Source organism: Ornithodoros turicata, chromosome 6, assembly GCF_037126465.1.
Source record: "Ornithodoros turicata isolate Travis chromosome 6, ASM3712646v1, whole genome shotgun sequence".
Classification (NCBI taxonomy): domain Eukaryota; kingdom Metazoa; phylum Arthropoda; class Arachnida; order Ixodida; family Argasidae; genus Ornithodoros; species Ornithodoros turicata.
The window spans coordinates 17,025,865-17,053,783 of NC_088206.1; the positions used below are offsets into that span (position 1 = coordinate 17,025,865).

Below are 27,919 nucleotides of genomic sequence, written 5' to 3' on the forward strand. Positions count from 1 at the left end.
GTAACGTTGATGACCAATACAGAATTGAGTGCTTTAACAACATTAACTTCTGCTGTGCGGAACTATAGCTGTGTGGAAAGGAGATAACGTGAAATTATTTGAAGTGGTTGCAGTTTCCAGTCTATGCACAGCACAGTCTACAGCTAACGATACTTATGGTAATAGACTGTAAGTAAGTCTTTTTACATTACTGCACATAACACACACCTGAAGACAAGTGTTAACCCACCTTCTGCTCAAGTAGTTGTACAGATTAACAACGTGGTTATTGATTATCAATCCTCTGAAGCAACCAATGAAGCCTTCCTTGATGTCTGGATGTGTAAGAAGTCCCCTGAAAATATTTTTTATTTGCGTTTATAACACTGCAGAAGTGTGTCCTGCTTGGCTGGCATTCACCAAGAACAATTACAATCAACCACTAGCTTGCCCGCGTCTACACGTCTGCAGATATCCCAGTAAACCACGAATATCCTGGAGACGTCCAAAATGTGCCGCAGACGTCCAAGACGTCGAGACATGCTATGTACGTCCCATGGATGTCCGTGATTGGATCCAAACTATATATGTCGCAGATGTCACAACTGTAGCTATGTTCCATGGACGTCACATGGACGTCCAGTCTGTCTCCTCAAAATATTTTAGATGTTGGGGATATACAATTCTGTACATCCCCTGTACATCCCAAGCCGAATATCTTGGGTACATCGAGATTTGGATATTCTGAGGTGATCGCATCACGAACCAAAAAGTATGTGCAAACAGGGGCTGAATGACGTTTCTCAGAAACAAAGGGCGGTCCTGTGCAAGATTGCAAGATTTTGCTCCTCCCAAAACTGACTGTCTATGTTACGCTGAGCACATTGAGCGAAAGAGGCAGAGATGCGGAATTCTGTGGCACTTCGATGAACGTACTGAGTGTCTCAGACCAAGAGTAGTAAGAAACACAGGCGTTACCTTGTTGCAGAGTTGACACACCATGCAACCCCTCACATGACTGTTGTTTTTGTGCATAATCGAATTATACTTAGACAGCTCACCCTCAGTTTTGTTTCGGACGCGAGCAGTATCCTCGAATTCGCGGAAGCTCGCGCGACAAGCAATATATAGTATTTGTTTTCTCTTGGAAAGGGAATGCTAGTACCTTTCGAAGCTTTCTTGACTGTGAGCTTTTCCATTTCTCTGTTTGCTTTATTTAAACCGCCGCGCTCTGTGTCTGTTATGGGAAATACCAGAAACGGGCACAGAGGAGAATCAGGGAACGAAATAGTTATGTGGTGGCCACTCTCTATAGTTACGGGTCCGTTACTGGTGCCGACACCAGCCCCCCCCAACAACTCTCGCAAAAGGTTTCAAAATATGTGTCCGTGCACACGGATCGCAAGGTGGCGCCAATATCATTTGAATGTCCGAATGTCCATTAGTTGAGTTAGTGGGACGTCCCGTGGATGTGAAAAAAGCGGGGAAAATGGGCATCCACTGGACGTACAAAAGACGTCTATAGGCTCTGTGCGAACCTCCCTGGAATATCCGAATGTCACGCTCAGTATGTTACATGGACGTCGCTGGGATGTAGATGGTTTACTGGGATGTATACAATGAATGATGCTAAGATATCCCAACGTTTACATGGGCATGCCATCTACACAAAGAAGTTTTCATGCTAACAAACAAACAACTGGCTTTAGCCAATGGGCCACATGTTTCCAGCAACTGAGCACTGTAAAAATTTCTTGAGGAGTGCAGCATCTTACTTGGGAGCTCCACCAATGTACAGAGGTCCTTCAAAAGGTCCCACCCCCTCGTCTTTTGCCAGATCCACCATGACCGAATCCAAGTTAACGGTGAAGCGCATGTGGTGGACGTCGTGGTCGAGCCAAACCTGCTGCCACTCCCCGGTGTTCAGCCGACTTCGTGACAAGAGCTTCACCACACGAGCTTCTTTCTTCACGGTGTACTCAAAAGATAGTTCATAATCTACAAAATCAGTAGGATGGCATAAGATTGATCTCTGCCTGAAAGGCCAGGCCATTCACACTGACTGCTTACACAGACATTGTTGTAAAACCATTGTGTCATTTGATTTGCTATGGCGAGAGTAGCCACATTTCATCATGAAAAATACTGCCCTAGTGAGTGAGACCAAAAGGGAGAGGAGGGAATGGGGGTTGGGCAGGAGAAGTACAGGGGAGTTGGAGAGAGTGAAAGAGGAGCACAGAAATAGAGGTGTGCGCAGGTATACCCACGTAGTTTTGAGATATGCTGGTGTAAATTCAGCAGGACTGCGGGTAAAATACGAGTGTATCCGCAATGCATCCACGGATAGTGCGGGTAAACCCACAACTACTAAACCCTTAAACTAACTTTTTGTGACCCTAACTCGTTAATTAATCTTGGCATTTTCCCAGGTTTCACCTAGAAAAATACCCGAATAAGTAAACTTTTTTCACATAACACATGGTGATTTGACCCTTCACTGGAGCATCTATGTGGCTTTAAGCCAATTTGTCAGCTTAAATAGCTGACCAATTTGACACCAAAAAACAAGCAAAACTGCATGCATTCGTGTTCGGAAATGTGTTCTCTTTTCTGATGAATGTTGCGGTTTTGTGATGTGAGAGTAGAAAATCGGTGCCTCTGCAGGTTGTGGGTGATTGCGAGTGTACCCACACTGCATCTGCAGGTAGTGCAGGTATACCTGCATCAAACGACGACATCAGTTGCGGGTGAGGGAGGCACGTCTGCGGGTGCGGTGCAGGTGTGGGTACGAATTTACTCACCTGCGCACAGCTCTACACATAACGGTGACATAGCACTGACATCAGTGTGCAGGAAAACATAATGTTTATTCTATTTAAGCTGTTGGTGGCATGGTCCAGATTGTCTCTCCTCTGCAGTTGATTAGTCTCACTCTCTACCAACGTCAGTCAGCCACTGCATGTTCATGTTCTATTTTCCTATTCGTAACTGTGCAATTAGACCCAGTCCAAATCCTTTCAAGGGAACCAGGAATTTTGCTGACACATCTCGATGAAACGCCTTCTCTGGTAAAATACTGGCAAAACGCTGCCGGTAGGGCCTTTCAACCAGCCTGGTGGCAGCCCTAACTATATCTGCCATTTGGAAGCATATCAGTCCCTAAGTTTCCTCACCGCTTGTGATCATGGCTAGAAGGTAACCATGTTTCTCGTGCAGGGCAGCCTGGTACAGCACCACAGCCCGCTTGCTTGACGTACGGAAGCTGAAAGCCAGATCTCCTCTTCTCCAACCAGTCTGCACTTCCAGGTATGACGGGGCAGTCTTGAACGTGATCACATACTGCTGAGTATCTAAGATCAAGGAAGACGCTGAATATCAACCAAATCTACACTCAGCAATCAGAAAATTCACTGGCGATTTAGTGGTAAATGCGAGAGAAATGTGTTAGCATTAACCGCCTTTTCCGGTCTAACCTGACTTCTGGTTGTCCACCTCCAGTCAATGCTTGATTTCCGGTTCGACACTTTCAATTACTATAGGTAGGTCCATTTAGTTAACCTTTAATTAGCCTCAATTACTTTAAATTACCCTGTAACTATGTAATTGCCTTAGGTAACCACAGGTTCACAGGTTCATTACTTGAGGTAATCTTGAAGTTCCTTAATTACCTTGAATTACATTTACTTGCCTTAATTACTCTCAGTTCCTCCTTAATTGACATTAATTACATTTAATTACCTCCGGTATAACCTGCAGTTACCTTCATTTTCATTTAATCTTTCTCTTAATTACATATATTTCACATTCACTACCTTTAAACTCAACTTTCTCGCATTGATTACCTTCAATTACTCTTACCTCTTACTCTTAATTTCAAACTACTACAAACTACAAAGACTACTTCAGTTTCAAATCATTTGCCTCCATTTACATTTACCCTCTTATATATCCCCTTTGCATGTCCACTTATACCGCTGTCTACGTGAGGCTTCATCATCTTGCACACGGACACACACACACACACCCATAACTACGTACAGCTTTTCCCATTTTGACACTCCTAATGCTAACGCATTAATAATATAATTCACTTCCACATAATGCACTCATGTACCAGTAACCTGCAAAAGTGCTACAGCAGCCTTACTTGTGTCCGTGCACTCGAGAGGTCCAAGTGTCATGCGTGCCTCGGCATCGTGAGCCAAACCCTTAGGCTGCAGCATGTAGATACGTACAATGCCTAGGTCTTTCAGTCGGTGATAGGTGCCTTCATCCAGACGCCATCGACCGTCTGCAATGTCGCAGTTGCAGCGGCGTGACATGTTGGCGCAGTTGTTGCTCTCGGCGCACTGGCACCAACCAGGATGTTCACTGCCAACGCTCGACACGTAGTGACGGTTGGCTGAGGACTCCATCCATGTGTAAGACTGAAGCCTGTACATGATGCATTAAGTGGGTTAAGTTTCTTAGTGTGTGAGACATTATTAACAAAGGGTCCCACACAAGCTTCAACAAAGGACAAAATCAAGATCCCCCCCCCCCCCCCATGGACATCTCTGTCTTTGAAGTACCAGAGACTTATGTGTAATAGCTTTCCACTTGTGCATGCAGTAAATCAGGGGGGCTACATAGGTGTTATCATCCTTTATCACACCCTGCTTAATCTAATGTGATTGCAAGCAGGACATTAAAACGTTGCCTGCTGTTATGAGCTTATTGTACTAAGTTTGAATAAAACAGTGCCTTTACCCTAACGGAGCCTTGAAGCACTCGTAAGAAATATGTTGGTAGCACTGCTTAGAAGCGAGAATGAGTGACTGGAGCATTTCTGACGTGAACTCTCTGTATGTGATGTCCATGTAGAATCCTTCCAACCCGTACTTTCTGACAACCTAAAAAGAGTAATACATAAATAGTATCACAAGCCATATCACACAGCTTTATCACGCAGCAGAACATAACCTTACTTCTACTGCATGAAGTAACAAAAGCAACTTTCATGAAGTGTCCACGTTCATGATGATGTGAGAAATATTGGGCTCACCATTTCTCGTTGCATGTTGTGGTTGACCTTGGTAGCAATTGAGCCATCCGCTCGTTGCATATCGCATTCTACATGGGCAGGTGGGAGAGGTCCATTTCGGTCGATGTCAATCTTGTACGTTCCTGACTTGCGATACCCCACCAAGAAGAGCTCTTGGCAAGTGCGTTTGTATGTAGCTGCAGAGAAATCTCTCTCACTTTACGTGTCTTTTCAAACACAATTTACTTATGACGAATGTGACTAGTCGATCTGAAGCATCCACCTGAATCTGCTACCGCATCTTTCCCACCGAATATCATTCCCCCCTGCTACAAAGCAGCACAGTCCAGCACGGAAGGTCCGAATCCACGACAGAAAATCAACGACTCTTCTACCAAGAGCGTGGTGAAAGCTGTCATCGATCGTCAACATCTGACAGCCTCAGCAAGTCAGCCCAATGCTCGCTGTTGCCCAGCCTCACAAGATCCAGAAGCAACGACAGTGAGTCATCAGGGTTCCGGCTAAGTCTGAGCTACCCCAGTAGAGCAGGAACAGGCGCTCTGTCGCGGAGCTACTTGATCTCAAATGACAAGTGAAACAAGTCTTCTCTGCCACTGACCAAAGAAAGGCGCCCCATATCGACCAGTCTAATCGCCATTAAAGGAGCACTGAAGTGCAGAAAATTCTCCTCATGGAATTGCAGATACCGTTACCTTGACATCAAAACAAAAGGAACGGGATTCGTTGCGTCGTTTGGGATTTATGAGTCAACGAAAGTGCAGTGTTCATATTCCCTGTCCTCCTCAAGAAGGTCAACAATGTGAAGTGCGTTCCCATTGGTCCCTGCAAACTATTTGTCCAATCATTGTGGGAGATCATTTGAGCAGACCCAATCCAAGGCCTCTCCACATCGTCGGGCTCCTTGAGAGAGAGAGAGAGAGAGGGAAAGCATACATGTGCTTTCTTTCACTCATAAATCCCAAACGATACAATGAATCGATCCCATTCCTGCTGTGTTGCTGTCAAAGTAATGGGCATCTCTCATTTTGCGAAGATAAGTTTTTGCACTGTAGTACCTTTTAACTATTTAACTTTGTACTTACAGAAATGGCACGTCTTGCCCGTGTATCCTGTGCCATTACAGTTGCACTTGTACTGAGATCCCTCAAGGTAGCATTCTCCTCCGTGCTCACAGGCATTGGGGTTATTGCAAGGGTTGATGAGACGGCAGTTGTCCAGTGACACTTCGCCATGGGCGTATTCAGTGCCAACCACTTTGCGAGGGTCCACCCATTCTTTGGCCACGTATATATCGCGGATGCAACCAATAAAACCTGCACAGGGACTCGCCTTGATTTACCACCTACTTAAAGGGACAGTCGCATCCATTCCAGTCGATTTCGAAGCTATGGTGTCATTTTATCCCTCGTGGACCACTGAGCATGGTACCAGAAATCCCACTCAAAATAGCGGCGTAGTTTGACTGTTATTCGATAGAATTCATGACAAGAGCAGACGCCGGGTGTTGAGAGTATGCAAGAATTCACCCTGGAAAAAACGAGGGTGCGACCTCGAGAAAAGGAATGCCACGGCTGTGCTGGCGTCTCAGAGAGTTACGAGGCATCATTCTCCTCTGAGTGCCGCCCTCTCGCTCTTCTGCTTAGTGAGTGACGTCACGCCACCGGGCGGAAGCAGCACTGACCTTTAAAGGAGTACAGAAGGCCATCGAAAATATTTTGAGTTTAAGATATCTCATGAAAGTATGTCCGTCAATTTGCCGAACAGCACAAAAGGTTTTGATGCATGCAGTTTTTTCCCCAGAAAAAAAAAAAAGACGTACAGAAACGCAGCAGCGCTCGTTCACTCACGACTCCCCCCCCAACCCCGGGATGTAACAAGGAGGAGAGGGACGACCTATGACGTCGTAACGTCTACGCGGTCAGTGGAGGTCGGCGCCTGTCTTTATCCTTTTGGGCGTGTGGGCTTCCTTCTTTTCTGTAGTCGGTAAAAACCTGTTCCTTCGGTGGGGGATTAGGAATTGAAAGGGTGGCCCCGGGCAGGGAAGATTTCATTGTCCCGCGGGAGTTTCCCTGGCGGAAATGCTTCTTCAGAGCCCTGAACAGCTGACTAGCAGACGATACTCTGAACCAATCAGCGAGCGCGGACAGTGCAGTGTCAGCGCAAGGTCACAGGCTGGTACTGCTCTCCACCATGGTTGCGCACGCTCACTTTTTGTGGCATACTTCATTTTCTGCGGTAGTTATGACTCTGTGGGGTGAATTACTTCTCATGCTACATTTTACTGGACTGCTTAACAGTCGTATAGAAAGAAAACAGGGTGTTAAAAATGACTTCTGTGCTACTTCAAAATTTGTTTATTTAATATCTAAGCACTTTTCGGACAAAAAAAAATAGCCAGGTAGATCATCTGCCAATGCCGAACATAGTGGTATCACTTTCATAGATGGGTTTCTGGATGCGACCTCCCTTTAAACATAGTCAGTTATGTCCACAGAACTGCACTCAATATCCTTTCTCTACCTAGGGTGCATAAATCTTACCCATCACGTGTTCTCTTGGAAAGCCTCCAATGACTAGAGGGCCAATGAATTCTAGTGGACGCGGGTAGGTGTCCTTCAGTTTGCGTGTGTAGTCAATAGTCAGTTCCACGTTCCTGGAGACGATAACCGTTTGCTGTACGACGAACTAGCGTGAGCGAGACTACGTACCCATTATCGAAGACCACGCCTACTTGGTGCCACTGCCCGTCTGTTAGCTGCTTCCCTTTACTGAGGAACCAGTAATGGGATGGGTTTAGTTCATCGGGAACAATGGTGAAGATCGCTGTTCCCTTCTTGAGACGGATCTGGAACATTGGAGGTGTGACCGTAACCAGGTTAATGGCTGCAAAAGCGTGATTATAGTAATGGTTCTGAAAACAGGAACTATTATGTATAATAAAGTGGATAACGGAAATACCAGTTGATAGGTGCTCACGTACAAGTTTGAATTCATGGGGTCACAAGAAGTGCCATTTCTGGTCCTTCCCCTAGTCACTGGATGCTTACGTCATCTTCCACATCTTATCTCCCTCCCTTAAAGGGGTTGTGAAACAATTCTTCGACTTTCAGAGGAACATGTTGATGATGTGTAGATTTGTCTTTCAAATATAGTAAACAAAGTCCTATGTCAATGTAATACCCCTATGGAAGTTATATCTGAAAAATGTGGCACTGGAAGGGAGGTGCCTTCGCTGTCTCCTTCAGTCCCCACGAACACAATACGGTACATATTAAGGGAGCAAATCGCGCACACGCCTCTTCATGTGAAGGTGCGAGGCATACCTGTTTCCATGGAAACTGCCTGCTCCTCCACAGGAAAACTCTCCGTTTGGTGTCTCGCTCTGTCTATCAAACTTTGGAAAGTGCGTTATGTAAATGTTATTATAGAAGCAGTGTGCTTCAGAAACAGGTTAGACTTTGTGCATTGAACATGTGGACTACAGTATGTATTACAAATGGTGCATTAAACACATGCAGTCAGGGATGGATTCTCAGTCCCTTTAAGATATAAATGTGTGTGTGTTCAGCAATTCTGTGATCCCAGCTCCTCATTCAGTGGATCATTCGTTTTACTGGCAACCTTCCTGAAGAACCTTATGGTGCATGTTCGTACCTCCCAAAAACCTTGGCCCTTTTCAGTTCGCAGTAGGCTAGAGGCAATGACTGTTTCATTCTGATGAGTCTTGAAGTCAACTGAGATGTCCAGCCTGCGGTTGCTTGGAAGATTCAGCTTGAGCCGTGACTCGGCAAAAGGAAATGTCAGAGGAATGGTGTCCACAAGGGCACAGCCATATTCGACTGGAAATACACCACGGTATATGGCGTGTGGTTGACCCTTGCGCAAGGACTGCAGGATGTTGTCTCTGTTGAAGTACACTTCTTTTATGCAGCCCACTGTCATCAAGTCAGTCACCAACCCTAAGCAAGCAAGAAAGATGGTTGGGATGAGATTGTGCTTTATCAGGATAAGACATTGCAGCTTGACAGTGTTCAAATCTCGATTGAATGCCGAGCCTCGTGTTTTAGGCTCAAACCATTTAGAATCGGCTACAGAAGAAATGCAGCCAGAGACAAAGGACGACAGACTTAATGCAACAACTGCTTACTAACAACTGACAGAATTTAATGCGACAGAAAACAAGGAAAACATAAGGGGAAATGACGGGAAAAACTGGCTTGTTAGTCATTAATTATCTTCCTGTCCAGTGGTCTAACAGTGTGTGTCTCTTGCAGTGATAAGTCAATTGAAGGCTGGCTCACGCAAACGTCCTTTCTATGCGATTTGATATGACGCAAGCCTCCACTATCTCACGCGTACTTTGTTTTGCAAGCATTGCTTGTAGAGTGCAGTTCTGAACCCGTCTTTGGCTGCGTTTCTTCTGCAGAGAATATGTGCCAACTACCCCACATGAACTCGTTAATCCATTTAGAATTCGTTTTGACAAGAGCTCCTTTTCCTCCTCTCTCTCCCCCAAAGTAACGTGCTCTGGTCACTCGCCCGCGCTTGCTGCAATGGTTGCAGTTGAGTATGAGCTACTCAACTCAACTACACACTCAACTGTGACGTCATTCAAGAAACCTACATAAGCCATAGCACAAAGTCGTTTACTTTTATCCTGAAGAAGGAGGAGCTTCCTCCGAAACGTCGACCATCTGTACTTTGGTAACCTTTTAAATCTAGGAGTTAATTATTTCTGTTAACTAATGCATTAAACTACTAACTGTTTTACCTCCTTTCATGTAACTCCCATCTCCGGCTCATTTGATTTTTATATTTCATTATATATTCATTATATTATATTATATATATTATATATTCATTATTATATATATATATATACACACATCATGTATATCACATACTGCAAGCGTATTTTTATTCGCGATGTATTAATTTTCGTGAATCACGCATTCAGTCATTTGCGAAATTATTCGCGAGTATTTAATTTCGTGATTCCAGGGCTGTTTCCTATAGCGGGATAAACATCAAGCTGTGTTCGCGTGTACAATCTTTCGTGATTTTTTAGCGGTCGCAAAATTTGCGAAAATTAATACAACGCGAATAAAAATATGTTTACAGTATATAGTCGCCATGACTACATGACTCATTCAAAAGTAACTCGAAACATCAACCATCATCTTAAATCTCGTGTTTTTGCATCTTGTTTATGTTGTTGTTGGTTAGACACTGTGTGTATGGTTGTTTCTTACGCCTGCGATATCCCACTCCACCCATGTAACGTCCTCTACAGGGATTTTTGGGTGCCAATAAATTTAAAAAAAAAGAATTGAATTGAATGTCTGGCAAATATGTTTATCACTTGTCTTGTCTACTGTACTTGTGTACGTTTTTTTATAATTTTTTAAATTCCCTGTTAATGCTGTGATGTGACTGTGTCTATGAATGAAGGGAGTTGCCTCAGGACAGAAGCCGCCGATATTTCGAACAGAGACTGTTCTTCTTCTGGGCACCGTCCTCATCATTGGCATGGTATTTAAAGGGTTAGGTGTGACGTGTTTAAAGGTTCATGCGAATTGTGGGTCAACAGCCCGGAGGGAAGAAAGGTTCCGTACGGGTTTTTACGGCCGGAGTGAATGGCTGTTTTGTTAGAGACTCTAACAAAACAGCCATTCACTCCGGCCGTAAAAACCGGTACGGAACCTTTCTTCCCTCCGGGCTGTTGACCCACAATTCGCATGAACCTTTAAACACGTCACACCTAACCCTTTAAATACCATGCCAATGATGAGGACGGTGCCCAGAAGAAGAACAGTCTCTGTTCGAAATATCGGCGGCTTCTGTCCTGAGGCAACTCCCTTCCTACATTCTACCGGTTCGCTGGATTTCTACCCATCTGTGTCTATGAATGGCATACAGACGTAGACAGTTGGAGAGTAGACAGCAGTGTTAGTATGTGTCTTGGGCAGACTTCAGGTGGAATTGTCCGGACATTTATTTAGAAAGTCTGCCGGCAAGTAATGCAATTAAGGCATGTCTGATACCGTGTATTCACACTAGCGACATTCCCCGCAGGAGCGGAAAGCGCAAAAGACGTCATAGCTTTTTGAGCGCGAGCGCTCAACGTCCAGTGTTCACGTACACTGATAACCGTGGGGAATATCCTGCGACACAGCCACAAGATATTCCGTAGCAGATGACAGGAAAGACGCTGACGGTGTCATCTGCTAAGTGTCGTCTGCTAAGTGCGCAGTACGCCACTCCCAATATTCCGCACTGTGTGAATACTCAACATAACACGGGACAGAACTTAGTCTCTGTGCGCAGTGTTTTCGCTTTTTCTGCTAAGTGTCATCTGCTAAGTGTCGTCTGTTAAGTGCGCAGTACGCCACTCCCGATATTCCGCACCGTGTGAATACTGAACATAACACGGGACGGAAATTCGTCTCTGTGCTCGGTGTTTTCGCTTTTTCTTCCGCCGGAATATTCCTTGAGCACGTTGCTCGTGTGAACACATAGATCTAGACCAGCGCAAAGTATCCAACCTTTGGTAGGCTGTGGAACGCCTCCTATGTAAAAGTCGGGGTCGAGGTGCAAATGGTGGTGAGTTCCATTGATTCGAACTGTCTGATGTACACGGTCCAAGTACAGGGTGACCACGTTCACATTATGAATCATGGTGAAGTTGTGCCACCTGCAAACGATGAAGCCGATGTTAAGAAATCGTCGGAATGTACCTTAAGCCTTACATCTCATCGTGCAGAGCAGATCCCATTTTCACTTGGAAGGCTCCATCACCAAAGTCGAGCTCAAAATAAAGGCTTCCGCCTTTGACGCTAGCTGCAACGTGATTCTTTGGTTCATGTTCGCCGTTGCCGGAGAATAAAACCACTTCTGGAACATACAACTGTAAAGGATACGTAATTTCAATAACAAAAAAAATTAGCTGGCCTTGATAAATTCTGACCAAAATCCATATATGTAGAACACATTTCCTTTTTCTTTTTTCCTTTGCGTAAAATTGTCTAGGGTATTTTGAACGACACCATATGCCATAAAAAATGTTTATTCAATGTGCATGTTCTTGCTGTGATCTACCTCAGTCGGGTTGTCATTGTTCCTGGTGACAACACTCAGTAATGGAGGCATGGTTGGGCCCCCTAAGTGTATTTCCTCGAAATGAACAGCAAATTTAAAGAGGCACTAATATGCAAAACCAACGTGCTCTCAAATGAAAGTCTGTGTTTCAATTCGTACTATGCAAGCAAAATTTGTTCACACAGCACTGCCGTTTAGACGAAAAACGCAATGAAAACAGAGCTGTCTTTGATGGCAACGAATGGGATCCTCAGGAATCAAAGGTTGAATGCATCCAATCAGGCGGCAGGAGAAGTGCGAGCATGCCTATCGTGTGTGTGTGTGTGTGGATTTCGAACTGGTCCTGTCATAGTGTTGCGTACATGCGCGGCATGATGAGCATTGCTGCATTTTTTAATGCTGATTTACTGAATTGTAGCCCACAACAGTAAGCACAAATGTTTAGTGACAACGAATATCTTCACGTCCGTGACACAGCCCAGTTTGTATTTCGCACTATGTTTTTCACTGGAACTGCTCCATGGCCTGGCACAGCGGGGACTGAAAGCACCCGATGTGTACCCGATGCACAAGCTGGAGCAACGTTCACTGTGTAGTGCCGAGGGAAGAAAAAGTCTGGTATGATTCTGATTGTAGCTTCGTAACGGAATCGAAGTTTTGAATTGCGACAAGTGTGAAATTAACATAGTGTGTAACAAAATTTGAAGTGAATGTGTGGTGGCATTTTAGTGCCTCTTTAAGCTTATAGACTGGTTGATAACTATATTCATAACCACAAACACTCTCACTCTAACATCCAGCTTCAAACATTAGCCTCCAACCTTTACAGTAATGACACATCAGCACGTGGAGCCTGAAGTTGTGGGTTTAACCCCCATTCTTCCCTGAATTTGCACCCTGTATTGAAGGTTGCCTCTTTAGGGTGAAAACAGATTTTTTACCTGGCAAATTGCCCTCACTGAGACGTCTGCGGGAATGCACACTAACTCGTTTGGCAGAAAATGCAGTTACGTCCCCGTTTGTATCAACCCAGTATACTTTCGGTTTCAGTAACGGAGCCTGATTTCTCCCCGAATATAGCATACTGGAAGTTTTTCCACCCAAATTCGCATGAATTTAGAGTACATGTTTATTTACCTGGTTTTTTTGTCCCCCGAATTTAGAAAAAAAAAATATTTCCTGAAAACTTAAGGCTCTAAGTATAAACACAATATGAAAGATTTGCAGAGGAAGGCACACTGCCATGTGGTCTAGGAGGGAATTTTTTTAAACGTTTTTTAGAAAACGAAGTGCATGTCATATGGCACATAAAAACGTATTCTACATAAACAACGTGCAGTAAGATCATCAGATGTGCTGAGGTATGCGGACTGGACACTGAAGCGATATAAAATAGCAATGTACCCTGAACAGAATGCTTATCCTGTTGACGTCAGAGTGGACACGATCTTTCCAGTCGTAGATTCGGTAGGTCACGTAAGAGCTGCCGCGAAGAGTTATCGTGGTTAGATCTGTGAAGAACAAAAAAGTGTGTGTTCCAAGCGGTGTATTAAAGTAGCACAGAAGTTATTTTTAACACCCTGTTTTCTTCCTATAAAACTGTTAAGTAGGCCAGTAAAATGCACCATGAGCAGTAATTCACACCACAGAGTCGTAATTATAGCAGAAATTGAATTTAAAGTACGCCGCAAAAAGAGACTGTGCGCAACGGCGGTGGAGAGCAGTACAAGCCTGTGATCTGCCCGGGAACTCGCGCTGACGCTACAGGGGCCACGCTCGCTGATTGGTCCAGAGAAATCTTGTCTGCTACTCCTCTGTCGTCTGCTACTCCGCTGTTCGGGGTTCTGCTCCTGGCTCGGTCATGATTTGGCCGCTCCTTCCATCCCCAATTCTCCGGGAGAACTGGCAAAACTGGTGTACGTCGGCAAAGGGACAGGGCGCTGACCCCCACTGACCAGCGAACCAGAACGAGTAGCCCCTGTAACGTCATCGATGACGTGGCATCATACCTTCTCCTCATACCCGGAGTGGCGAGTTAAGTGTGAACGCGCGGAGCTATGTTTATGTGAGTTTTTTTGTGGGAAACAAATTGCACACATCAAAACCTTTCGCGCTATTCGGTAAAATGATACACACACTTTCGCCAGACGTCTTTAATCTGAAAATTTTTTGGATGGCCCTCTGTACTCCTTCAACGGACAATGACCTTCTAAGTTCGAGTTTTGCTACCCTCTATGCTGCCGTAAATGTAACAGTCCTGGATCAGATGCTGTTGATTCTCTGATGGACAGGGACCCAAAATACTTTGTATCAGTCATAGCAACGTTCAAGTCTTCACGCGGAGATAAAAATGTGGTGCTTACTGTCATAGCCGCACATGTGATCTTCATACAGGGTTCCGAAACAGTCGCAGCCGTAGTAGCTATAGTGGTTGACACAACGGCCACCGTTCAAACAGTAGTCATACTTCCGACACAGATCAACGCAACCAAGGGTCACATCGCCCTTTGCCGTCAGTTGGGCTTCCACTAGCCTTTCACCTAGGCGAAACACGATGTTGCCCATGCAGCCGAAGAAGCTGTCCGCGTTGTAGTGTAGGTCCATCGAAGAATTTCTTGGATCGATTGCTAAGAAAGCAACGCGGTATCGTTATAAATACTGTACAGCCGAAGCTTAAGCTTTGGATAAAATATGTGCGCAAACAGAAAAGCAACCCAACAGCTATGTATACTGCATTTTAGCAACGTAGCAGCTGAGAAGGAACTGTGAACACTCAAAAACACACCATAACTCACATCCAAAGTAGAGGTAGGACATAGCATCGTCAGGAACCCCGTAGTTTTTCTTTCGTGCCAGTGACGACAATGTCACAGTGATCTTCTCATCATCGACCCCTATCGTCATCTCTCCTGTGCTTGAAGCTGCACTGACATATACACTATGCCACTTGTCTTGATTAAGACCTGGGTGACAACAACTATGTTAGTAGATGTTGTAGCATGAACTGGTTGGTGTCGTACCTTTTCCAACATAGAACATTTCATTTCCTTCCGCGCCTAAAATGTGAATAATTTTTAACTTTCCATTCTCAAGAAGCACGTAAAGTTCATAAGTTGGCACCAAGTCCTCTTCCGAGGTCTCATACAGTCGGTGGTAGAACAGCAAGCCGTGCGGCTTCTCTGTCCTGAGAAGGAGAAGACGATACAGTAAAGCGCTGACATCAATCAGGTCATAGTATAAACCTTTTTTTTCTGCAAAAAGTGAAGAGTCAACAACTCACCAAAGCATCTAATCCTGTAGAAGACCACATTTCAACCTGATATGCTTTGTCCGCGAATCATTAGAACCAGGAAGATTAGGCTATTTACTGTCTATTCACACAAGCAACATTCCCCAGAATACTCCAGTTGAAGATGCAGAAAACATCATAGCTTTCTACTGCCACATGAGTATAAGCACTCAACGTCACCATGTCCTCTTCTTCACCATGAGCAATATCCTGCAGCTCTGCCGCAAGATATTCCGCGACACACAACAGTGCCGACGGTGTCGTCTGGTATGTGCGTAGTTCGCCACGTGATATTCTGCTGTCATACGAATGCTAACCATCAGATGTGGTGGAACTTCATCACCGTGAGCAATTTTTTCTTTTTCTTCTACTAGAACATTCCTTGGGGATGTCGCTCGTATGAGTACATGGTTACAGTGGCATTCCTCCGGGAGCACTTTGTGCCTATCCTGGTCTATTGGTCAATCAGGAGTGAGCACCTGAACCCTCTACAGAACAACAAAATCGTCACCGAGGGACCAAATCTGAATCCACTAGCGAAAAACAATCTCGCTCCAGTCCAATAGTCCAGCCAAGAGCTTCGCAGAAGTTTGCTTCACAAGATTCCGGAAGTGGCAAGAGTGATTTGTGTTCCAGCTGAATCCTAGCTTCTTTGGTAGAACAAGATAGAGCACCAATCTGAAACGACCAGCAGAACACGTAGATACGATCTGGATCGACCAGTGAGAATTCGCTGGTCGATCTGGAGCTGCCTTTTTTAAATTTCAATTTACAAATTTATATCAAAATTTGGAATCAAATTTTCAACAAACAAACAAAAAAAGCTGCTTTGGATCAGCCCGTGAAATTCGGCATGGCGAATTCACTGGTCGATTTGGAGCGTTTTTTTTTTAAGTCTCCCCAGAGAAGGGGTGTTTCACTTGATGATCCGGATTGGATTCACATATTTCGCTGTCCGTTGCAGATCTCGCTCCGTGACCGAGTGCTCTTTGTTGCTCGCAGAATTTACTGGATGCGCGCAATGACTTCCAGCAAGCTTTTGGCTGGAGCGTGATTGTTTTTCGCTGGTAGATTCGAATTTGTCCGTTTGTGCTGGATTTTGTTGCTCTGCAGTGGATTCAGGTGCTCGCTTCCGATCGACCGTACGTTGGGCATGGTGTTAAGCAATCCCGGTGGAATGCAACAGATAAAATAGTCAAATCTTCTTTCACACCCCACCCCACCTCGCCTTTCTTTTTCTTTTTGATGTGTTCGCACCCCTATATGCAAGACCCAATAGCGTGCTGGCACCCTTCGGCGTGTCCAATACTGCTTCCCTCGTTTCCCCACCGGTTGGCTGCTTGTTACACCATGAACTAGGGTAGCTGAATACTAGCTCCCTCTTGTGTACAGAGGAAGCTAGTATTCAGGCACCCTACGAAGAACCTATTCCACATTCTTCGGGATCAGTCTTTAATGCCAAGTTGTTTGCAAAAGCTTGCCTTTAATTTTGTCAGTGTCAACCCAATCACTTGATATGTGATGTCACATGTCTGTATCAGCACAGCGTCAGCAGCAGACGTTCCAGTAAATATTCTTGAGGTAAAAACAAGGTAGCGCTTACTTGAACCTAAAGGAGACAACCCTGGGCTGCTGCAGGAACCAGGACTCCGGTTCGATACGAAGAAAAGAAGACTCTTTGAGGAAAGTGAACACATGACTAGAGTTGAGCAACCTTGATGAGTTATCTGTGACAAAAGTAGCTGCTGTAGTGTGCAGGGCAGCTGCAACCCAGAACAGCAGCCATGGCCATGCTATGGACACCTGCCACCTCATTCTGGCAGAGACGCCTGTCAGAAAATAAAAACACTGCTGTAGTAGCTAACGTAAAGACAAGATGAAGGTAGGGCAAAGTATAGGGACCATTTCAGCAGCAGGGATACAGTTTTACTAGGTGGACTGCAGCGCCAGGCGGACATTTTCTCGGAGAGAGTAGGCAACTACTGCATGACTACCTAAAGTAATTAACTCTTTAGCTTGGGGCTTTCTGGCAAAAGTGAGGCAGCAGAATGGGAGATTGTCCTCTTTCAAAGCCGTTCTGTTTTGCAAAAATCCTGAAACTAGCACGTGCGTTGAAATATCTCTCACCAAATTTTGCTATGCAAATGAGCCGAAAGGGCGTGCATCAGAGGCACAGGGAGGATTGCGGTCATTCCCTGTCGGACGGCCACGTGCTTTGCAGCGATGGAGATGGGTGGAGTAGGTGTTGGTCTGCTGACCGGATCAACTGCGTTGCAGCCCAGAGAAGCCACCGGTGGCGAAGGTAATACGCTCCTTAGGCGCCCGGTCTTGGTTTCGGCTTATTTGCATGGCAAAATTTGGCAATGGGTATTTCAACGCATGTGCCCATTTCAGGATCTAAAAAAAAAAGGAGAATGGTTTTCAATGAGGATTGCCTCCCATTCTCCTGTCTCACTTTCGACCGAAAACCCCTAATTAAAGAGTTAATTGATGAATTTTAGGTAATCAGTCATCTAGTAGTTTCCACTCTCTTTGAGAGGATGTTCGCCTGGCCGAAAACTCAACTGCACAAGCGGTACCCAAGTTGCTCTCATAGCTTCCTTTTTTAAATCTGTTGTAGATTTGTAGAGGGGGTTTTACGGCTTGTTCTGCGGCATCATAAACAAAATATTTGTCGTATTTATTATAGGAGCACTGGTGTGACATGTGCTACGTTTTAATAACCAGGATCTGTCTTACAAAGTGTAAGATGTTTCCACATGTAGCGCCACCTACCGATAAGGTACTGCACTTACCTAAAAGGCGGCGACTCTTCTCCCTCGAGTGGCAATGTGGACTTGGTTATGTCATTCGAGCCATCTGAAACACATAATGAGATATGAACACTATGAAATGTTTATTATAAAGCAGTTCTGCTACATACAGGGTTTTCATTTTCCTTTTTTTGCAGAAACAGAATGTGCATGCCGGTTTACCCCATTCTATTGGAAAATACATTTACTAATACAACGGTAACAGCCTTTTAAAAAAATGCGAAAACCGTCATTTGGAGATGCGCAAATTGCCGACCGCGCTCAGACCTCCGAAATGAGCGCGGAGGCCCATTCACTGCCCACTCACTTTCCCTTATCCAAGCTTCTGCTGATAACGCAAGGTTATCTGAAAGAAGAGCGAGAAAGAAACGGGAAGGGGCGGGTGACCATCTTATAGTTGAGTGGGGTAAATCCGACGTGGGCTTCTACTGGGCTGTTTCTGTCATGAAAACCGTGTGGTTGACTTGACAAATTTCGAAGATCAATTGGGAAAATTCAATTTCACACGAATTAAATTTGATAAAAGCATTCAGAAGTAATGGCAAAATCCCCCTCGAGATATACAGCGCTTTATCGTTCAGACAAATAAATTTTGATTTTTTCTCTTTTTTTTAACGTTAGGTGAAACACTCGTAGTGCAGGAATGACATCGCATCCTTACTGCGCTTTGCTGCCTAAGGACTATAAGGAGACGCAACAGCGCGCCAGGAGAAATACTGCAGCGCCATCACGCAGCGTAGTAGCAATACGGAAGCAGAGTGAGTATGATGGGTTACATTATCTGGCGGAGGAGTGAGCGTGACCTCTCTGTATTCAACCATACTATCTTCGGCGCAGTAATATTTTGAGAGCTAACGGACTAGATTTCTTTTCCTAAGTTTAACTCAACTATAAATGCGCACAACGCAAAGAAAAAGAAAAGAAAACACTGGCGACTACGATGCACGACTACGAACACCGTTCAGTTGGATTCATTCGATGGCGTCATCCACTTCGAAGGAATAAGGCAGTGAGTTACCTTATCTTATATTACCAGTGAGTTACGCCTCGCGCGATCTATCAAAGGAGCATTGGAGTGACATTTAACGTGGCTCGAAACCGTGCCTCATTCGTCAAGCTACCCATCAGGAGCCATCATGCAAAATATTTTTGCTCTGCGGTGTATTATAACCGCACAATCAAATTTACGAAAACCGTCAGAGAACATGAGTCCTACAGCTGGCTAACCCTTTCAGTGGCTTCCATCTTTCATCGTCAGAGGAAGCAGCCGCGGACGGCCGACACGATCTCCGCGTGACGTAGGGAAGTCCCCGTGCTTTTTCCCCTTTCTTCCTTCTTAGCTGAGCTTTGCCGCTCTACGTCACGAGTCACGTGCGCGGGGACCAGGTTACGTCACGACGTTCCCTCGTTCTCTGATACGCTCTTGTCACGAGTGGGGGATTTTTTTTTTTAAAGGTGTGCGGGACAGAGGCCTCGCTCGCGCTCTGTAAGTCACCTACATTCGTCGTCCTTTCGCGGGAGCTCATTTTATTCGCGAAGCGACCCGGGTTGGAATCCTGACGCAGGCTGTGCTGTCTGGGTGCTTTCCCTGGGGTTTCCCCAGACGGCTTTAAGACAAATGTCGGCATAGTTCTCTGTGAAGTCGGCCCAGGACGCACGATCCCCCACCCCGTGCGAGAGTCGTCACGTGGCCCACTACGGCAAGCAGTTCCGCCATCACCACAGTTCGTTGCAGAACGCGCCGCAGCGATCCAAGGTCATCGGCGCCACAGTGCATGCGCATAAGCAGTTGTGAAAAAGAGGCTCAATAGACCTCTCCTTGTTTGTAAATAAATGACGTCATAGTGTTCGACAGCGCCACCACTTTGGTAGAGTTGAACTACTGTCGAAATTAGGGAGGAACAAGGTCACGCTCGAAAGCCACGGTCTTGAGGGGATTACGATGGTCCCTGAAAGGGACGCGACCTTCGGTCCTACTTTTGTTTCAGGCAGCGAACAAGTGCCCATTCATTGAACCCAGCCCTCCCCTTCCGATTTGTTTTGGTTTCAATCTGTCTACCAACGTCATGATGGCGTTTCTCGGATAGAAGTCTATTGCACATGCCATAGCCATATATCGTGCGGTATGTAAAAGTTGACAATTTACCTTGGTTTACCTTGGTACTTGATAGAAACGATGGCTTACAAAGAGAAAAGGAAGAAAAAGTGTTTCCAAATCGCCTGCCCGTGAGGTCGCGAGCACACTAAGTAGTCATCCCTTGTATTCGGAAACACCGGTCGCCGCTTTTCGAGCATAGCACGACATCTTGGTACATTTAGGTAAGGTTTTGAAATTTTTCGACCATTCTATACTAGTACAGAGGAGAAGGCTCCAATTTTAGCGCAAGCGCCCATCATAATTTTTCGGTTTTGGTTGCAGCGTGTTTTGCGGAAAATAGCTGATGCTTTTTTTTTCTAAGTAACAAGACGTAAAGTCAGAAAATGGGACTCGTACGGATATCCTCCAAAATATTTGTGGCAAATAGACCGAAATGAGCAATTTTTACGACAATTTTTAAAGTTAAATACGAAAATAACATATCTCGCAAGACATGCAAAGATATGCTATGAATCAGATAGTTTGATGCCGACACGGCGGCACAGTGTTCTGCTGGCACAGTTTCCCTAAGGCACTATAGACGAACCTCACCTACACTAACCTGTCCTATGCTTATCTAAACCGGCAAGAACCTCCGCCACCCCAGCACCCTCTGGAGCAGTTTCATTGCAGGGTTTGGGCGTACTCGAACCCAATAGTATGGCCAAAAGTAACACGTTCTTGCACAAGACAAAAAATCCTAACTGGCCTGTAGCGCGCGAGAGAGATGTATAAAACATGCGTGTCCTAGGGAAACCCCTCAACTCCTTCAGAGAGCCCCTAAGTGAAAATAACGAGGTCACTCCGTGACGTATGGAGCTCCCCGCAAGCAGCCGCAAGTAGCAGCGTCCGTAACAGACGAATTTTCAGTCGCAAACTACGTCACACGGACCTGAGTACGTCACGCCAGCTGATCGGGCCTGGGGGCTTAATCGCTTCATCGCCGTTACGGTCATTACAAGCTAACGAGTGGCGGGAAATTCAAAAAGGTGGGCACGTGACATATTGCGCGTGACGTATACCACGGCCTTCACGTATCGCGCGAAGAGCGCCGTGCACGTGTTTTATCACGTGCCCACCTTTTTAAATTTCCCGTCCGCCTTTTTGAATTTCCCGCCACTCGTTAGCTTGTAACGACCGTAACGACGATGAAGCGATTAAGCCCCCTGGCCTCCCAGGTCACATCTCTCTGCTCGTGACAGATTCAGGGTCGTATTCGTAACATGTCGTTTCGTTTCATTGCATTGCACAATGTCAAGACACCATTTAGCGGATTGGATTGGATTAGATACGAAAGAAAAATATGGAGAGGTTAGTCCCGACCCAGTCGGGACTGGCTACTCCAAAACGCGTTTGTGACCATTCAGCGGAAGTATTTTGTAAAATGTAAACAACAATGTAAAAACAAACGCCGAAGTATCATAAAATTAATTTATAGTTTTGAGAAGTGTGACGTCATGGGATTTCCCAATCTACCAACGCACTGGCAACATTACGCCTCGAAAGTAGCATAAATAGTTACCCGTCTCCTCACTGAAAAAGTGAGGAGACAGCCGCGCCCACAGCTGCTGGCAGTCTTCCAACGTGGGACGCAGCGTGGAGATCTGTTGCTAGGAGACAGATCCCAGAACTAACGTTGACGTCACTTGTTCTTGGAGCATCCCAAACTATAAAGTTTCGCGACTTCTTTCAAAAATGTGTGGAAGCGCGTAGTGTTCACTGACGGCATCTATATTTTGCGTACTGAGTCTACCAGTTGATTTAGAATAGGAATGGCTAAACGACACTTCGTTGCACCTTTAGGGTTGCAGTTCCACGGCTTACAACATGACTACTGCACAGATGCCGCGTTGGTCGAGGTACATCAACGTTCTGTTCTTTGGCGGTTTGTCCACCATATTCCTCATGGCAGGCATTCCCTATGGCATACGGTAACCTCTAGTCGGCTCTTTTGCGAAAAGTCACTATATCGAGCACTGTTTGCAAGGCACCTGATTGGATGCATGGCTCCCGACTGCGGGAATTACACGGAAGACTTGGCTTTCGTCATGGATACTTCCAAGGACCCCTGTACGGACTTCTACGACTATGTATGCGGCAACTGGAACAGAAGTCAGGTAAAATACCAGTGTGTATCCAGTGACGCTTCCTGCGGTGGTCGCTGAAACAACTACTTACTTTATGCCCTAGTGTTTTACTGTAATAGACAGAGCCACAGACCAACAAGTCCTCTTACTTCCAGATGGTACCACTCCCTAATCAGTTCGTCAAGCTCCAATCCCGTGTTGCCCTCACCGTTCTCAGAGACCTGATGTTAATCGACGAGACCGCCGAACCCCAGACCGCCGTTGTCAAAGCCGGCCTCATGTTCCAGCGGTGCGCTCAAAACGCCTTCAATCAACTCGACCATCTCGGTGAGATCAAGAATTTCATGGCGCAGTTCGACCTATCCTGGCCCCCTGAAAGTCCGAAGACCCGCTTCAACGTTCTGGACATCCTCGTCGAACTGACCTTCAATCGTGGCATCCCCATCTTCTTCTCGCTTGGTCCAAGCACGTATTTCAAAAAACGTGGTTCTTACAACCTGCATCTTACTCCCAATCTGTACCTTCTGGAATGGGCTGCGTTTCGAAAAATGCTTCGCAACGCCGGGGTTTTAATGCGGTATTACGAATTCACGGCGTACGTTCTTTCGCGCAAGCACCTGGAATCCAACTTGGCTGAACGACTGGCGCTCCTGGACAACAACCTAATCACTGCCATCGGCGTCGTGACTGGATCACGTCCAGACATATTTGTCAACTACGCAACTTTCGCGGAGCTTGAGAACGTGACCGGACCAGCATTCACTGGGGGCGAACTCATGAGAGCGGTTAACAAGAGACTGAGTAGAGACCGCCAGCTAACGCTCGATGACGAGCTAACCCTCGTCGGACAGACCATGGTACGAATCACCTGCCGCGTTATTGGGCACAGTATGGGATCGGAAACTCTCCGCGCCTACGTCGCACTGCAGCTGATGCGCCAGCTCGCCGCGACGTCGTCCTTCACGTTGTCGAGCGCGCTGTTCCCAGACTCTTCCAACAATGCAATGCTGGCGGTCACGTACATGATAGGACATTGCTTCGCCGACGTGCTCTCGATTCTTCCGTATGTGGCAGACGGGTTGTTCGTCAAGCACTGGGTGCCGGCAGGCAACATCGAAGCTGTACGGAGCATTGTGAAGACAATGCGTAATGTGACGGAAGATGGGTTCCTGAAGCTGTCCTGGATGGATGGTCCCACGCGCAGCAAATCCATGAGTCGCATCCACACTCTGCACGAATTGATAGGGTACCCGAAAGAGATGATGAGAGCGAAGGCAAGTGAAACTGAATATGCCCACATACCGCATCTGGGAGGAACGTACTTCCAGATGTCTACCGTAGCGCGGGAAGCGACGCAAGCCTTGCTCAACAGTTTCATCAAGTCGCCGCAACGGGTTGTCCGCGCTATGGAATTTGGCTTGCCAATGATCATGGTCAACGCCTTTTACATGCCAATCTATCATTTCATGGTTATCCCAGCCGCCATCATGTTCCCCCCGTTCTTCTCCAAACAGCAGCCGTCTGCTGTCAATTACGGTAGCTTAGGCCACGTGATCGGTCACGAGATCACGCACGCGTTTGATCCAGAGATGGGACTCTACAACGAACTGGGCCTCAAAGAAAACTGGTGGACAGCAACGTCACGGAAGAGCTTCGAAGACCGCGTCCGCTGCCTTGCGGAGTTCTACAACAATGTCGGTGACAGAGTGGCCAACGACGTCAGGTTCGGCGACACGGCACTCTCGGAGAACTTCGCCGATTGTGGAGGGCTGGACAAGTCTTATCGGGCGTTTAAGAGGTACTCCGACAAGCAGCTGTACAGTGTTGGCGACGTTCAGCTGACGGCGGACCAGTTGTTCTTCGTGAGCACCTGCTACAAGTGGTGCTCGGATGACAGTTACACGCAAAGGGAAGTAAGCATGTACTCGCCCCTGCGCATGCGCTGTAATGTGCCCCTGATGAACATGCCAGAGTTTGCTGACGCTTTCCAGTGCGCCAGCGATACGGCTATGAATCCTAGGAAACGGTGTGACCTTCTGTGAAGTCCGCACGAGCAGTGCTTCCGTACGGCGGCCGGATTCAAATTAGCTTATAATTATCGACTATTTGTGTTCTCGCTCACAGATAAATACGTGTCTGCCGACTATTAAAATGGTCTTGTATTGTGTAGCCTCCAATTCAGGTTGTCATCTTTGGGACGTGGTCCACACGGTGCGGTCCTTCATCGCAGTAAAATTTCTGGCGTAGGTAATATGACGTAGGTAAAGTGGCATGAGTGATTGAGTATTCAGGTTACTCGATTACTGTTTTCGTTGGAAGACTAATGCTTGCCACTTCCACCGTTCCACATTCTCGCTGCGCCTGAAACACGTGAAGAGCTCGGTGACTCACAGGTCACTAACCTCAAGGGCGCGGTCGAGTATGAAAGCTCAAAACATCGCGTATGTGTGGCTCGCAAACATAATCCTTCACTGCATCCTCGACGATTTACTTCACGGCCCTTCCTCTCGCATTTACATAACGCCTGGTGATACACGAGCGCTCGCGCGAGGTCAAATCGCGCCCTTTTGGAAATGTTTTGACTGTGGCGGTTCTGGTGGGTTAGATATGGGGATCAAAGAAAAATAGAAGTGAACCGTCGGTAGGCGCTGGAGGCGGCTTCAAGGAAGCACTTGCATTTACCTTGGCGCTTGTTCGCAGGTGCAGTAACGGAGCGGCACCCTCGTCTTAGACTTGCATCCTTCGACAAGTTCTCGTCCTCTGGATCTGAGCGGACAGTTGAGGAAAAGACAGCTAGTGCCAGTGGCTTGAATAGAGAGAGGCTTGTGTTCCATTCTCGCCAATGACACTGGCTGACTTTCCTGTCACCCTTGAATCATTCCTTTGGGCGTTTGTGAGGTTAAATGTTGTGGTTGTCATAATTGCTTATGCAGTGTCTGCAATTTACGTCTCTGGATCTTTCTCGTGGTTCTGGGACAAAGAGTCTTCGATGTCGGTGCTACAGTTCAATGTCCCGGCTGAAACCAGGTGCAGCAAGTAAGAGGTTCTGTTCGCCTCCGGCCTTCTCCACTGGAGCCTTTCTACCACGCCCTCTCTTATCTCGCGGAGCTGACCCTATATACCCCAGGTATACCATCCCGAAACCAATGGACGAACCCTCATTAAAATATGTCATATTAGCCTTGTGTACACCGGCCCACAGATATGAGGGGCGGCCCACCTCAAGGGTGGGCCAATCCTTATCGACCCTGTCACATTCACAAACGTTATCGTTTTGGAACAGTTACCCAACTGCATATGATTGAGTGTCAGGAGAGGCTTCACATAAGGCTATTTGAGGGCATTTTATTCACAATCTTTTATTTTTTTGCGAGAGAGACCATTCCAACAGCTGCGCCTTCGATTTTGCATACGGGATGGGTGCTGGTATGAGCACTAACACTGGCAGATGATCGGCGCAAGATAACGACTCCGAACTAAACCACCTGCGGTACGCGATAGGATAGCAAGCTAACCAAAACATCTGGGAGGATGAAAAAAAAAAAAAGGCTCAGGAATACGAAAAACGATACTGGCTCAATTTTGCGCTCTAGAAACAGAGCTTCACACAACTTCACAGAACTTCAGCGACAACTGTCGCTTCCGATCATTTGAGGAGAGAGCAGGGCTTTCCTCTGACTGCATCATTCGGTGCAGTGGTTGAAAGAAAGGGTGTTATGCGGTGAAGTTCTGTTTTTAGACTGTATGGAGACAAGTAAATAGTACACGCACACGAACATAACGCGTGAGTAGTGAACAACTATTAATTGTCCTGGAAGAGTTTACAGAGCGTTTACTGGATCTACTTCGAGGACTGAAGTGTCTGTCACTTTGTTGGTCTTTGATCAGCACGCGCTCTGCAATCCGTGCTTTTGAGAACACCATCGGAATGAGACAGGTGGTTGACATCACTTCCCGACTATGTGGGCCATGCCAATGAAGAGGTCCGTGGCTTGATGTCCACCGGCTAGGCCGCGCTGTGACCAGGCATAGTGACCAGTCACGACTGACGCCCTGGGGAAATGTGCGTCCTGGGCCGACTTCTAACGGAACTGTGCCGACATATATCTGAAAGCTCCTGAGGAACAGAACAGAACTTCACCACATAGCACGGTGAAGGCCAGCCATTGTACAGAGTGACACCTCTATCACTCATGATTTGTGAAAAGCGTGTGGCGTACGCCTTTTTGTGACAATTAACATTTCTGCACAAGTGTCACGAAAACGCGTACGCCTCCCGATTTCAACAAATCAGGGGAGAGAACGATGTCATTCGGGATGATGGTTGGCTAGCTGCGTGCTATGCGGTGAAGTCCTGTTTTAAGAGCGAGTCACCTGTTTGCAAGTCCGTACGGTATAGCATTCGCTGCTAGCGTGTCACTCAGAGGAAAGAATGATCGCGCAGGAGCGTGTTCCGTGAACTTTTTATCCAGCACTGTACCATAATATGGTTAACATTATTCCGCAGTCTATTTGGCCTATCTTGTCTCCCGGAAAGTGCATACATATTAAATAAACGTGTTTTGTAGGTTGGCATAGCCTCTGCCGCTGGGGGCAGCCGCAGCGGAGAAAACATCATTGTGAATTCTGTACGCCAATCAGAAGGGCGGCGCGCAGCCGACTGGCTTCGCAGACGAATGTTTGTGAGTTGGTCTGCTCCGCGCCCTCCAGCGACAGCCGCTGAGGCGGTTCACCTTTGTCAATGGCGTGCCATCATTGGTCGGTTACAGTATGACGTTTTCTCGTTTTTCCAGAGAGGGAATTCCGCCATAGTCTCAACATCTGGCGTCCGCTCTCGCCGTGTATTTCATCGAATTGCACAAAAATTACGCCAGTAGTCCGCATGGGATTTTCGGTACCCTGAGGAATAAAATGTCACCATAGTTTTAGAATCAATTGGGACAAAGACGTCCGTCCATTTTATTTACATTTATTTATTTATATTTATTTTACCCTCAGGACATACACAAAATGCCGTTATCACCGTCTGCGAACCATTTTGTCCTGGAGACGTGTGACCTGACGCGAAGTGGTCGCTCTGCAATCTCTATTGTCGCCCTCTGAATAAACATCTAAGTGGTATAGCGATTCAGGAACGTATCTCTTGAGATATGCGACATTTCCTGTACTTTGCAGATCTCGCACGCGCATAGAAGGGAGTGCAGAAGTACTCTACTCCCATTCGGTGTATTCCAGTTTCATGGGTAGCTAAGCGAAGTAATTGTAGCCCAGTGCTATAGAACAGCGTATTCAGACGGGAAGAGTGCGAAATCCGGTGAAGGTAAGTGTATGAAGAAGCATCCGGCAGAGTCAACATTTCGAACGCGAGACTGTTTTGCTAGGCCCATACTAGCGATCATAGTTCAGACTCAAGAACATCCGGGAGACAGCTTTTGACCAGCCAACAAGTAATGTAGTGAGGTGCATGGCGAA

The 27,919-nt window shown here is 46.3% G+C and overlaps 2 protein-coding genes across 5 annotated transcripts in view; one reads left to right on the forward strand and one right to left on the reverse strand.

Moving 5' to 3' along the window:
• The window catches only part of LOC135399287 (axotactin-like), a 76,051-nt gene that overhangs the window by 18,188 nt on the left and 29,944 nt on the right, over window positions 1-27,919 (reverse strand). For all 4 annotated transcript variants that reach the window (XM_064631128.1, XM_064631129.1, XM_064631126.1 and 1 more), the window contains exons 2-19: window positions 18,206-18,269; window positions 17,014-17,239; window positions 15,142-15,305; window positions 14,917-15,084; window positions 14,485-14,748; window positions 13,526-13,632; window positions 11,773-11,930; window positions 11,569-11,717; window positions 8,678-8,982; window positions 7,732-7,868; window positions 7,564-7,676; window positions 6,106-6,336; window positions 5,024-5,199; window positions 4,729-4,871; window positions 4,127-4,413; window positions 3,153-3,329; window positions 1,755-1,977; window positions 230-334 (exon numbers count right to left, since the gene is read on the reverse strand). In XM_064631128.1, the coding sequence (XP_064487198.1) occupies window positions 230-334; window positions 1,755-1,977; window positions 3,153-3,329; window positions 4,127-4,413; window positions 4,729-4,871; window positions 5,024-5,199; window positions 6,106-6,336; window positions 7,564-7,676; window positions 7,732-7,868; window positions 8,678-8,982; window positions 11,569-11,717; window positions 11,773-11,930; window positions 13,526-13,632; window positions 14,485-14,748; window positions 14,917-15,084; window positions 15,142-15,305; window positions 17,014-17,225 (3,119 nt within the window). In that variant the 5' untranslated portion in view covers window positions 17,226-17,239; window positions 18,206-18,269. The remainder of the gene's footprint in view (window positions 1-229; window positions 335-1,754; window positions 1,978-3,152; window positions 3,330-4,126; window positions 4,414-4,728; window positions 4,872-5,023; window positions 5,200-6,105; window positions 6,337-7,563; window positions 7,677-7,731; window positions 7,869-8,677; window positions 8,983-11,568; window positions 11,718-11,772; window positions 11,931-13,525; window positions 13,633-14,484; window positions 14,749-14,916; window positions 15,085-15,141; window positions 15,306-17,013; window positions 17,240-18,205; window positions 18,270-27,919) is intronic.
• On the forward strand, window positions 20,436-24,616 carry LOC135397667 (neprilysin-11-like). Its single transcript, XM_064629276.1, has 4 exons — window positions 20,436-20,542; window positions 22,164-22,291; window positions 22,348-22,477; window positions 22,603-24,616. Exons 2-4 carry the CDS (start codon window positions 22,188-22,190, stop codon window positions 24,487-24,489), a joined length of 2,121 nt encoding a protein of 706 aa, XP_064485346.1. The 5' UTR covers window positions 20,436-20,542; window positions 22,164-22,187; the 3' UTR covers window positions 24,490-24,616.